Here is a 14,567-nt window from a genome sequence, read left to right as displayed (position 1 = left end):
TACAATTGTGAAAACTATCCTATTAGTTGCTGTGGTCACATCTGACCATGATATCTAACAGAGTCAGTGCCTGTGATTGAGATTATATCTGATCATGGATATTGCTACTGGGACTCTGGAGAGATAGGAAAAACCTAACAGCTATTATTCTTTTTATCTCTTCAGTAGGCGCCATATTTAAAATGCAAGCGTCTGGCATACATATATGAAGGAATTCAACAAGGGATTAAAACAAATATGTTGCTCATAGCATACTGTATATATTAATAATAATATTATTCATCAATTTGTATTAAATATCATTTTTTTATATTGCAAATTGTCTTCCTCAAAAATACCCAACCATTTTGTATCCACAGCTCCTAATCAGATCTATGTATCTTCAGTTTCAGACAGCAAACGTACCCTGTGAGTTTTAATCCTGCAGCTATACTTTGTCTCCCCTACTTTATTCCTAACATGTAAAAACCGAAGGATATTTTAATAGATACTATTTAAATTATGATTTAGTAATGTATAAGTAATTTACAACGTAAATTTGGCTTATTTTGTTGCGGTTTGTTCAGCAGAAGCCAGAAGTGGCTTGAACAGAAGGTAGAAGTATAAAAACTTCATATATATTTCCTATTCCTTTTGTAGCCATTCTTGGCTTTGACTCAGGTTTCAAATGTGGACTTGGTCTTTAAATAATATTAGATTTTTGTGTCACCATATAATGCTAGCTGAAAATGTTGAGCAACATTTATGTAGAGCTGGAGATTCTGTTACCAGTATATGCTTATAATGTTACTATAATGAGTTTTGGCAGAAAGGAATAACTACTATTTTCTGACATGTTTAATGTTCCTTTGAAAGTGTAGGAGTAGTCTGCATGAAGAGGTTTGAATTATTACAGTGCAAATATTCACGAAATTCGAAAAAAGTAATCTGTTCTTACCTATCTGTGCTCCTCTAGCATACTAGTGATGAATATTCGGATTTTCAGAAATAAAATCAAATTGTAAAAAGACTTATAGAATATAGAACTGTCATATATGGGAATATTTGTTTCAACAAATTTACTTAACCCTTTCTCAAGAGTAGAATATTGTAATAATAAGATGAATGCTAGTGATTTATAGGGATTGTTCAGGATTAAGTTTTCTATGGCCTATACTATATGCTTCTCATTAAACCAATTCAATACAATAATGACAATAGGCTAGCATAACCCTTTACATGCTGCAATTCTCAAAACTCCTGGTCAGATAGACTTTTTGTAACATAATGAATTTAGAAAAAAAAATTAAAAAATTGCTCCTTTCATGCTAGACATATTAGGATGTACCCACCTAGAGAAAAGGTAAGGAAGGACACACCTGTATGGTCCACGTAATTCCTAATGGAACATAGAGATGTTTCCATCCAGAACAACATGGGCTTTTGTCAAACACACAGACATAAATAGGAGGACAGTTCAAGGAAGCTATATAGTGCTATGGAAATAATAAATATCATATCAGGAATAGTTAGACTACTGAGCTCTTTTTTACTAATAATAAATGGAGCTTTCCAGTCCCAAATGAAGTTTTCATAGTAATGACCTAACTACAGGATAAGTTATCAGTATATCCTCACACAGATCAGCTGTTCCAGCAACCTGTAGATACCAGAGGCTGGTGCCATGAATGGGAAGCAGGCTGATCCTATTCATGTAAAGCTGGAAGTACAGTTCATTTGTATGAAATATGCAATAGGGGTCAGAAAACCCCTTTAAGTGTAAGCAAACAAAAAGAATGAGAATCCCTCAGTTTCTTCCACACACACATATATATATATATATATATATATATATATATATATATATATATATCAGCGGTTCTTAACCAGGGTTTGATCAAACCCTAGGCCATATGCACAGTTCATTTTGTGTACCAGTAAAAAAACATTTACCTATGTCTTGAATTTGGAAAAAAAATAATGTTTTATGTATCACTAAAGAAGGGTTCAGTGAATGTGCATATGAAGCTGGTGGGTTCGGTACCTCAAACAAGGTTAAGATCCACTGATATGTACATATATATATATATATATATATATATATATATATAGTTATACAGTCGCATGTATTTCTAAATGTGAGATTGGCTAGTTGCTGCTCCAAAACCTTCAAATTAACCAATCTCACCAGATTGTACAATGTAATATGTGAACTGTTCATTTATTAACTACAGATCATCTTCCTTCCCTTCATAACCATAAATTATACGTAAGTCAAATATGAAGAACCAAGGAGAAAGGTTAAGTAGAGATACATGAAAAGTAATGAACAGAATGTGGCTAAATAAGGAATACATCTGGCATATTATAAATAAATGATAATAATTATAGGGAATGACTGTAAACCTGAAGTAATACTTGTACTTTAGTGCTGTAGTGTAATAGCAGGTCCAGTGAACTGGCTAAAGGGTAAGCTACTCTAAGGAAAAGATTCATTTGCTACAAGTTTCCTGCCACAGAGATATTCCTTTGGACAGTCAAATGAAGAATTAAAACCAAATGTATAGTGAGTACACTTATACTCAAGATAATGTAGATATAGCAAATATATGTCATGCTGAATAATATAATAAATTAAATCAGGGCATTTCATTGTTAGAAGAACCTGGGTGCAGTGATAAAATTCTGGAATTTCCAGTTAGGAAAAGTAATAAGAAAACAATAATTTTGTGATTAGTTTACTACACAAAATAAGTTTAAAATAGACTGCTAAAAAATGGAGCATTGTGAGAATGTAGCGATCATCTGCAAAATTCTGTTATAGACTGACTGAGGCACGGCATGTCTCTCATATATTACTTGCATACAACACATGTCTCTCATATACTACATGCATAAAACACATGCCAGTCACATACTACATGCATACAACACATCTCTCATATACCACATGCATACAAGACCTGCCAGTTACATACTACATGGATACATCACAGGGGCATTAATATCAAAGACGGGCTCCCTTACAAACTTTTCCCTTTCCTGGCCCTCTCACAGTATAATGCACTATTTATACATAATATAATGTCCCAAAGTGGCCTCCAGACAGTATAATATCCCATAGCAGCCCCTCCACACAGTATTATGTCCCATAGTGGCCCCTTCACACAAAAGGGTTGAAATGTAACGAAGAAGCACCTACCAGTAAATGCAAGTAAGGCTGGGTTCTGCATCGGAGGCTCTGTTTGGAGATTCCTTCATACTGACCACCAAAAATCGCCGTCGGTTTCAATTCAAATCAACAGACACCCGACATATTCCATTATAGTTAGTTCTATCAGGCACCAATGGACCAGACCAACGGACACCCGGGTGCAGATTTGAACATAGCATAAACAAGACAACTTTTATGATTTGCTGTACTTGTTATAATTCAGATACAGTTTCTACGGTGACAATTAGAACAAATATGTTTTTCACGTTTTACAATTCTGTAGACTTGCGCTTATCATACAGAAAGATATAATGAGTGAAGGCTGTTTAAGATGCAATGTATGTCACAGCTATTTACCTGTCAACATGTAAGGAGTTTAATAGGTCCCTTGCTAAGAGAATGCTTCATACTAATAAACAACAAGCGTCAAGGATCTGTATAGTGACATTTTCCGTTTTTTTTCGGAATGTAGACTAAATCCTATAACAGCATTTCCTCACCAAAATCAAGCATTTGATATTTTTCTTAGAGAAATGCTTCATTTCCTGGAAAAATTTCAGGGGTACCAACACTTACAGCCATGTCTGCATGTATAGCACACAGTAATAACAATATATGTATTGTTTAATGACACTCATTGAGATTTACAGTCATACAGTCCTATGAAAAAGTTTGGGCACCCCTATTAATCTTAATCATTTTTAGTTCTAAATATTTTGGTATTTGCAACAGCCATTTCAGTTTGATATATCTAATAACTGATGGACACAGTAATATTTCAGGATTGAAATGAGGTTTATTGTACTAACAGAAAATGCGCAATATGCATTAAACCAAAATTTGACCGGTGCAAAAGTATGGGCACCTCAACAGAAAAGTGACATTAATATTTAGTACATCCTCCTTTTGCAAAGATAACAGCCTCTAGTCGCTTCCTGTAGCTTTTAATCAGTTCCTGGATCCTGGATGAAGGTATTTTGGACAAACAATTCAAGTTCAGTTAAGTTAGATGGTCGCCGAGCATGGACAGCCCGCTTCAAATCATCCCACAGATGTTCAATGATATTCAGGTCTGGGGACTGGGATGGCCATTCCAGAACATTGTAATTGTTCCTCTGCATGAATGCCTGAGGATTTGGAGCGGTGTTTTGGATCATTGTCTTGCTGAAATATCCATCCCCGGCGTAACTTCAACTTCGTCACTGATTCTTGAACATTATTCTCAAGAATCTGCTGATACTGAGTGGAATCCATGCGACCCTCAACTTTAACAAGATTCCTGATGCTGGCATTGGCCACACAGCCCCAAAGCATGATGGAACCTCCACCAAATTTTACAGTGGGTAGCATGTGTTTTTCTTGGAATGCTGTTTCTTTTTGGACGCCATGCATAACGCCTTTTTTTTATAACCAAACAACTCAATCTTTGTTTCCAAAATGAAGTTGGCTTCTCCAAATGTGCTTTTTCATACCTCAGGCAAATCTATTTGTGGCGTACGTGCAGAAACGGCTTCTTTCTCATCACTCTCCCATACAGCTTCTATTTGTGCAAAGTGCGCTGTATAGTTGACCGATGCACAGTGACACCATCTGTAGCAAGATGATGCTGCAGCTCTTTGGAGGTGGTCTGTGGATTGTCCTTGACTGTTCTCACCATTCTTCTTCTCTGCCTTTCTGATATTTTTCTTGGCCTGCCACTTCTGGGCTTAACAAGAACTGTCCCTGTGGTCTTCCATTTCCTTACTATGTTCCTCACAGTGGAAACTGACAGGTTAAATCTCTGAGACAACGTTTTGTATCCTTCCCCTGAACAACTATGTTGAACAATCTTTGTTTTCAGATCATTTGAGAGCGGGCTGTCCATGTTCGGCGACCATCAAACTGAACTGAACTTGGATTGTTTTGTAGAAAGAAATGGTCCAAAATACCTTCATCCAGGATCCAGGAACTGATTAAAAGCTACAGGAAGCGACTAGAGGCTGTTATCTTTGCAAAAGGAGGATGTACTAAATATTAATGTCACTTTTCTGTTGAGGTGCCCATACTTTTGCATCGGTCAAATTTTGGTTTAATGCATATTGCGCATTTTCTGTTAGTACAATAAACCTCATTTCAATCCTGAAATATTACTGTGTCCATCAGTTATTAGATATATCAAACTGAAATGGCTGTTGCAAACACCAAAATATTTAGAACTAAAAATGATTAAGATTAATAGGGGTGCCCAAACTTTTTCATAGGACTGTATCTAGAAGGAATCAATCAGCATAGTTGTTTGATATAAGAAAATTAAAGTGCTTTTATAGGTTTTAAATATTGGTGGCCTTCTTTGGGACAGGCTCATTGAAGTTTCATCTTTATTGTTTTGTTACTGTGTAGTGCATCCAAGTTTTTATTCGTGAACTGATAAAATTTTGTGCCACAAAAATATGTTTAGAAATATATTTAATTATGAATAGAGATGAGCGAGTAGTGTTCGATTGAGTAGGTGTTCGATCGAATACTCGTACTCGATCAAACACTACTAGCTGTTCGAAGTTCAAGGTTCGATGCAGAACCAAGCGTTGATTGGCAGAATGCTATATATTGCCAATCAACGCTGGTTCTTCTCTTACCTTTAGAAGTCTTCTCCGTGCAGCGTGTCCGCAGCGTCTTCCAGCTGGAATTCACTCTGCCTAGGTATCCGGCCTAGGCAGAGCCGACTGCGCATGCACGGGCATGTCCTCACATGCGCAGTCGGCTCTGCTCAGGCATCGGCCCGGGCAGAGCCGACTGTGCATATCCGTGCATGACCGCGCATGCGCCGTTGGCTCTGCTTAGGCCCCGATGCCTACGCAGAGTGAATTCCAGCCGGAAGAAGATGCGGGGACGCTGCACCGGGAGAAGACTTCAAGGAGAATCCAGCCCAACCGTCACTCGTGGACTTGGTAAGTATAATTTTATCGAATTTTGCGTACCCCTTAAACGAGCATTTCCCCCATAGACTATAATGGGGTTCGAAATCCGTTCGAACAGTAGAACAGTGTGCGGCTGTTCGAATCGGATTTCGAACCTCGGACATTTTAGTGTTCGATCATCTCTAATTATGAATATAATCTACTTTATGCATTTTCATAAATAATGAGATTTTTATTTTATTAAACTTGACTTTTAGAAATACATGGATATCACGATCTTGCGGTAATTACTGACTTCAATTCAATGGCTGATAACATTACCACCATTGTATTTTCATCTTCTCACATACCTTCCAGAGCAGCGTCTCAATAATCTCTTTACTGTTGGAGAGTGCACCTCATTCATGACAAAGCGCATGGCTCGTCATAAATCTGGCACATACATTGAAATTGACACCAGCTTATAGATAGAATAGATTTCTGTGAGTCTTTAAGTCAGTAAAATAGTGTAAATTATCATAAATCTGTTGGGCCAGTGGCCCCACCTATGTCAAATGGCTCACAATGCCACTTTAAGGAAGGGCAGCATAAAAGTGAAAAAAGTTGCATTTTTTGCTCAAAACCCTGACTTGCGCAAAAAGGCGGCATCTTTTTATTTCCTTATAGGTAGAGATGAGCGAACACTATTCGAAACAGCCGTTTTGAATAGCACGCTCCCATAGAAATGAATGGACGTAGCCGGCACGTGGGGGGTTAAGCGACCGGCCGCCGGCAAAGTCTGCGTGCCGCGGCTGTTCCGAATAGTGCTCACTCATCTCTACTTATAGGTAATAAACTGGTGGAAAAAACACTAGAAATATCCCCCATTCTATATGTAATTGTACGCCTAATTGAGCCCATAAAGCCATTTCTTCTGTTCGAATGTATATATTTCATCATAGCATGAAATTTGGTTAAAGGTCAGTTTTTGTTTTTTTTTAATCCTTTTCTTTTCATAACATGTAATTTTAACCCAAGAATTATATTTCTCCCAAATGTCAACTACAAATATTGTAATTATTTCCAATACTGTAATTGCATAAATCAGGCATTAGCACCTATTCCTGCTTCTATAAAGGGTACCATACTCTGACATTGTATTGTTTCTTAATCTTTTTCTTACATTAGAAACCATTCTTGCAATTTTACAGTTTCATGGTAAATTATTTATACTTTTTCAACAGTGACAGAAAGCCGTGGGATATTAGACAGCATACAAAGGTTTTCTTTGCTTCCGACCTATCTACCAGTGAGCTACACTATCCATCAGAGTGAGCTTTCATTCTTTCTTAAAGAAGCAAACCAGGACATTATGAGGAATTCTAGTCTGCAGTCTCGAGTTGAATCATTTCTCATTTATAAGGCCAAGAAACAACCTGTGATGAATGCCACTTATGGACCGTTTTATATTGAGCAAGAAGTTCCCCAGGATCTACTGTTAATTTCAAGTCATTTTGGATCTACAGATAAATTTACATTTAACTGGAAAATTAAACCATTTATCCTCAAGAACAAAATTTATCGTTCTAAACCTAAAGTTCAAATTCTGTTTTATATTGTGGGGAGAGACTGGGATGATTATAGCACTGCAGAGAAACTTCCTTGTGTCAAAGTATTTGCTTTCCGAGAAACAAGAGAAGTTAAAGCCACATGCAAGTTGACAGGTGACCTGGGATTGTGTGTTGCTGAGCTTGAGCTACTCCCAAGCTGGTTTGATCCACCAACAGTGATCGCAGGGCATAAAAAAATGATGGAACATCCTAATGGTAGTCCAGTGGAATTATATTATTCGATTCAGCAAAGTGATGACAAAGGTAGTTGTACCAAGGAGGAAACAAGGAAAAGCCAGGCATCTCAGAATTTTTTTGATGATGCTGGTCCACCACTTCAGAGAATTGGAAGTGTTTACCTCTACCAAGCACCCAGCAGCAACTCATCCATTGAAGTGGTAATCGATGGAAATATAGCTATCCGTTCCTTTTCTCGGAGTGTAAAAATGGGGAATATTCTATCATATTTTGTTTTTCTTGCTAAAAATTTTACACTGGCCAAATTCAAATTAAGGTAAGAAAACTGTGTTTTTTTTCTAACACAAAGGTATAAATGAATACAAGTGGTACAATGTTTAATGGTTATAATCCGAGTCATTAGCGGATCCAGAACAGCTGTGAATGTAAGATGAACACAAATATATATGAGATATATATGAAATATCAGCATTTGTATATACTCCAGTCTACTGATTGTAATTTTGTTTATTCACCCTGGACCTTACTTGTCAGGTTGAACAATTCACATGGTTCTTGTTTACAATCCTATAAATCTTAAACAGTAGTGACTAAAATCTGTCACCTACAGTACATATGAATGGGTTTACTTCTGCAGAAGGCGCGTATCACATTGAAAGCAATAGGTAAAAAAGCCTCCCATTGAGTTCAATGGGTAGCATGCGTAAGACCGAACCCATTGAACACAATGGGATTCTGTTTTACATTGTGCACTCTGACAAGTGTTTACGCCATGTGAAAGCAGCCTTAAATTAACACTCCTATTGACTTCAATGAAATTTTTTACACGTGTAAAAAATGCACAAAAAAAGTCAATGGGAGTGTTATTTTAACACGTGTATTTTATACACATGTATTATGCTAAAATGCACTCACGTAAACTCTGTGCATGGGACCTTAAACGTATGCTACCAATTGCACAATAAATGTTAATTTTGACTTTGCATCTGTTTTGTGGAAGTGGTGTTGAGCGTTGCTTAGGTAACACTGCCCTCTGCATGATATATATGTATTCTGAGAATGTGGAGATTATTGATTGACATTAAATACTGTATCATAATATAGCTATTTTTCAAAAGTTGTGCTTACTATAGCCCAACTAATAGGACTAAATACATTATAGGGGTATTCTGATCTGAGGTATCATATTCCTAGCTCAAGTCAGGGCTAGGTTCACACCTGTGCCTGCTCTCCGCCTGGGCATTCCATTCCCCATTCCGCTTCAAAAATGGATGGAAACCATGCGGAACCCCAGCGGACCCTTTTATAGTCCATGGGGTTCGCAGGTTTCCAAAGATAATTGCTTAGGTTTCCATTTGGGGGTTCCCAAGTGGACTCTCCGAACAGCAACCCAAACGCAGATGTGAACCTAGCATAATTGAGTTGTTTTACCCAATACTAAGTTACAGACCTGTTCAAATTTCGAAATTATAACTCAGCCCCTGCCCCTGGCACACATATGCACTTCTCACCCTCTTGCTGCATTCTGCGACTGTAAATCCTTAGATAAATAGATAACTGTGCAATTTACCACGAACAGAAGCTCAGTACTAGAATGAGCTGAAAACCAGGAAGTGGAGGGGAGAGGAGACAGGAGCGCAGCTGCATTCCTGAGATGAGAAAACCACTTTAGGCCGAGGCCCCACGTTGTGAAAATGTAGCATTTTGGCCAAAGTGGAAATGCCTCGGCAAAAGACTCTGCATTTTACATTACATGTAAAGTGGATGGGATTAGCCAGAATTGGCAAAAAAAAAATCAGCAACGGAAATGCTTAAAAATCGCAAAAACACAATTTTTGAAAATCGATTGTCAATTATATCTACAGAAACACTGTCATTTTTCATCTACATATAATAGGGTCAGAAAGGCCGCAGAGGAAATTTCTGTGGACTTTTTATGAAAAATGCTGAGGAAAAAACACAATGTGTTTCTGCTACAGCGGTTTTTTTTTTGTTTGTTTTTACTGCAGCTCACTACATGGGGCCTTAGCCTTAAATTTAAATACCATGTACAACACCATATTATCAGGACATAAAGTTACTGCTTTGACTTTGTTTTCTTATCACTACCCAGCAGTAGTGAATTGTTACAATTCTCCGGTAGATATACTGTGCACACTCAATAGCAGTTTGTATACAATACATTTTATGGTCACATATAAACCATATGAAATAAATACCATGCTGGATCTTATAATTTTACAACCGGAAAACCACAGCTTGAAGATCAATTTATAATATGCTCCTTATGAGATGGTAAATACACCACAAGATTCGGTGGCACTTTGTACTTTGTCATTTTCTAACACAAAGCAGATAGATTAATTCATAACCTCACCCTGATCCTACTCACACAGCACATACATGACATCTGGCTTGAAGTTTGATATCTTCAACTATATAAATACTAGGCGACCATTTTGAAATATTCAGAGCCTTCTTGTCTCATTAATAGAGCCGCATGTGGCACCTTATTTTCTAAGGTATAGATTGGTTATCCACCATACTAATCTGATAATCTTTGATATGTAATAAAAGCTACAACAAACCAAACCTTTCAAATTACTTTCCATAGGCTACCCTGTATGTGTACATGTGGAGTTACACTATTTCTGTTCATTATGTGATTCTCATTCTGCATTTTTAATCAGTTGTCCCTGAGCTGGTGGACAGAGATTGTCAGCAATGATATCTCCCATAGGCAGCACATGAATAAAACCGTATACTCTGCTACTTGAATATCTCACTCACTCAGAATCAACATCACCATATAGGACTTTTTAGCAGTATGGAATAATATAGAAAACATACTATTAGCTTCAGCAGACTTGTTTTTACTGTTTTTTTGCCTATGTTTTTCCTGCATGCTTACTTGCCATTTTCTTCCTCTCACACCGCCCCTCTCCACATATTATAGACTTCTATGAAAAGACCATTGTAAGTGGAGAAAAAAAAGCACAAGAATTCACAGAAAGGAGGCAAAACTTGTTAATAAAGTATATTACAAAATATATAAATGACATACATGCAGCCAGAAAATCAAAGTTGTCCAAAAGTTTATCTACTTTTTATTATAATTTATAAAATAATACAACGGCAAACTTATTCATTGGCATCATCCAGAGATGTCTGCAGTCAGTAGTGTGTGTTGCCATAGGTTCGTGAATATCCTCCCAGATCCATGCAGACACCACTCGCAGTGCTGAATACCCTGTCTGGCATTGCAGTTGAGGCTGAACAAGACAGTACACCAATGGCAAACTGGACAGGCTGTGAATCCAGTTGATGCTGCAAAGTAAAACATTTTTGGTCCATCGTGTTTCAGACACTGTATTTGTTACTGCAGGTTCTAATTTTTCCTCTGCTATTTCTAGAGGTGGTACTGTCAGAGGCTGTGGAGATTAATTTTGCTTCCCTTTGGGAAACAGGAAAAAAATTTCCCCATCTTGGCTTCAACCACTGAAATGGCTGAAATATGCAGACCTCGTTTGAGCCACTATATGTGTTTAGAAAGTAGCACACATTAAATAATACATGTATGCAGAAGTTCATAAAAATTATCATGATGACTGTTGTATTGATGTTGCCTGGCTCCAAGATAGAACGTCAGGAGGAAGAATTAAATGGTCTTGTCCCACTGCCAATACTATTTTTCCAAATGAGCTGGTAATGCCTGTCCATGTGGGTAGGGAAGGACATAGTTCTTACATTTATGTATGTGTGTTGGATACTGTACATGTTTACCCAAAATTGAGTAGGTGGTGGCAGTGTATATATGGGGTGCCTGGATTGTGTTTGGTTGTGTTTTATGCTCAGTTTTCAGCCTGAATGAAGGGTAAGCACTAGATTGAGTGGGTAGATTAAATGAACCCCTTGGAGTCACATTCATGACATGTGCTTAGGACATATGTGACAGACAAAGGGTTTTAGGCATTTAAAAGTTCTTTACAAATTGCTCAGAATAGTATAACAACAGTTACCTTATCAATCCGACACTATTGTTGTTCCGATGTTGGTCTCTATTGTCTTGTACTAACTACCACAGGAAATGCCATATAGTAGTTCCAGTAGTGACTGTGTTTCCTGATCAGAAAGTAGAGATCAGTAGGACCTGGTAAGTATCAGAACGGTAGTGGTATGAGATTGGTGAGGTGAGTACTACAGCAAGACTTAAGAAAGCGTGTAATAAATGTGAAACATCTGTTGTCTTCCCAGATATGTCAGCTGTATTGTTTTTATGGCATGAAGAAATAAATGTATGTTTTAGTGTCTTCAGGTTCAAAATCTTCCAGAGGAGATAATCACAGTTTTGTTTGGTGAAGTATAAAGTCTTGCTACCTGTGTTATCTTTTCCTTTTCATAATAATTTTGTTCACTTCTGGAAAACAATTTAATGGTTAAATGAAACATTTAGAGAGAAGAGTACTTAATGAACTCCTTTCCTCTCCGCATGACTCGTGCAGACAACACACGGACCCCATTATAGTCTATGAGGTCTGTACGCTTTCATTTCTCATAGCTTGTCAATGCATTTGGTATTCCATTCAGGAGGTCCCCAAGAGGACCCCCCAAATGCAATACCGAACGCAGATGTGAACCAGGCCTCAGTAAAAAGGAGCATAGATGATGATTTTTAGGAAAAACTAGTATAAAGTAACATAAGATAGATGCAAGAAAAATAGAAAAGAAACGGGGGCACTCACCCAAGGCTTTCATAAAAATTTGTCAAGTTTTATTTTCACTTCATTTAAAACCACATCAAGAGAGAGGCATGCAGAGATGAAAAAAGCATGAACCATACTAAGCTTCAAAAAGCACCTGGGAGGTGCGAAACGATCGTCGCTGCTTTTTCTTGTTTGGCTTTTTCACCTTTATATATTTAGATAACATGAATATTTATTAAAGATGAATTAGATTTATGTATTGGCCGTGTGTTATTTTATATATGGTAATACCATTGTAGGGTAAGATTAAAAAGGTTTTGAATTGAATAATGAAGTAAAGCTTAAAAACACGGGACTGTAACTATGATATAAGTCACATGTGTAAAACTATTGCTTCATGAGACCCTCAAAACTCTGAAGGAAAGAGCAGTTGGTAAGCTGATATGAATATTCTTTCTAGTTATTATTCTGTATAAGATTCCTTTTCCCTGCTGTGTATGCTGTATACATACTATTCCTGATTGAATGGTATGTGGCTGTTACCATGGAAATAACTTTACCTCCTTCAAACACTGTAACAGTACACTGGTTTTCCATTATCATACAAGCTATAAATCGTTTCAGGACTCTTAGTCAATGTTTATGCAGTTTCTATAATTCCTTCGACTATTACAAATTCTGTAAGTATCCTCAAACCACTCAAAAAGTTAAGTGATGAAATTACAAATTGAGAAAACTTCTGAATTCTCATCCACATTTAATCAAAAAGCTAAATAATATCATAATATCATCAATACTGCAATATAGCGCGACACATAGTAAAAACTGCAGTGCAATCGGTTGCTTTCTTTTGCTGAGGAATAGAATGTATTCTTTTCTATGTGTTTCTTTTATTGAATCAAAAGCAAATCTTGCGTAAATTGGATCTGCTGGGTGCCATCTTTTGGTTTGCCATGATTATATGCTTTTTGCTTTTTCTCTGGGCTGAGTCAGTGGGATTTGTTTACATGTAATATTGGTTCTACTGCAAAATCTTGATTAGGTCAACATCAGAAACTGAACTGCAGAGTAAAACAATATATTTTATGGATGTTAACACAAAAGTACATTTATTTACAGTATTTGGAGAGCCTGTGTCTTTAGTGCTGTGTGTCCCGAAGGGATATTATCTCTTTACACATTTTGTAATGTTTTATCTTATATACAGTATGGTCAGTGCAGGAAAATTGCCATTTACATTATACATTGATGAAAGGGAAAGCTAATCAACTATGTTTTACCTGCAGGTCTATATCTTACAGACTATTTACTGACTTATTTCTGATCAACCAATCAGGTTGTAGCTTTAAAGACAACCTGTATGCACTAGCACTTGTGCAACTTCTTTAATATGCAAAATAGGTTTTTGGGGAATGAGGGCATTGCCGCTTACCTTTTTAGAGTTCACTGTAATAAATTCTAAGCTCCCCACAACAAAAATATAATTCACCTCGTAGCACATACGAAGTACAAAATAAAACTTAAATTTTAATCAATGAAAATAGATGCACAGTTATCATAGAAAGCTTGACAAGAAATAGATGGATTACTGAATCAAGGCAATGTCATCTAAATAAAATAACTACACTTGTGCCTATTGTTTTGTATCCATCATTGTACTATCAAAATCCAAATAGGTCAGGGTCGGGAAGCTACCTAACCAAAATATAGCATGCTCAGCAAAGGGGGCAAAGTGAATAAATAATCATAGCTCACGCATTATAGTAATCTATGGATTACTATAAGAAGATCCCCCTTGGACTTGGGGCCACAGAAACATATTATTCTGGTAATTGCCAGGAATGATATATAAAACTTAGCTTTTAGCCCATGATGCAATAAAACCATATATTGCTTACTAGAGATGAGCGAACAATAAAATATCCGAGGTTCGAAATCCGATTCGAACAGCCGCACACTGTTCGACTGTTTGAACGGATTTCGAACC

General features: G+C 37.0%; 1 protein-coding gene and 1 long non-coding RNA gene across 2 annotated transcripts in view; one reads left to right on the top strand and one right to left on the bottom strand.

Moving 5' to 3' along the window:
- The window catches only part of LOC142203938 (uncharacterized), a 1,061,686-nt gene that overhangs the window by 279,585 nt on the left and 767,534 nt on the right, over window positions 1-14,567 (bottom strand). The window lies entirely within an intron of this gene.
- The window catches only part of TMEM132D (transmembrane protein 132D), a 713,376-nt gene that overhangs the window by 187,670 nt on the left and 511,139 nt on the right, over window positions 1-14,567 (top strand). The window contains exon 2 of the mRNA XM_075274815.1: window positions 7,314-8,193. Within this exon, the coding sequence (XP_075130916.1) occupies window positions 7,314-8,193 (880 nt within the window). The remainder of the gene's footprint in view (window positions 1-7,313; window positions 8,194-14,567) is intronic.

This window comes from Leptodactylus fuscus, chromosome 1, assembly GCF_031893055.1.
Source record: "Leptodactylus fuscus isolate aLepFus1 chromosome 1, aLepFus1.hap2, whole genome shotgun sequence".
Taxonomy (NCBI): domain Eukaryota; kingdom Metazoa; phylum Chordata; class Amphibia; order Anura; family Leptodactylidae; genus Leptodactylus; species Leptodactylus fuscus.
This window is presented reverse-complemented; position numbering and strand designations above follow the sequence as displayed.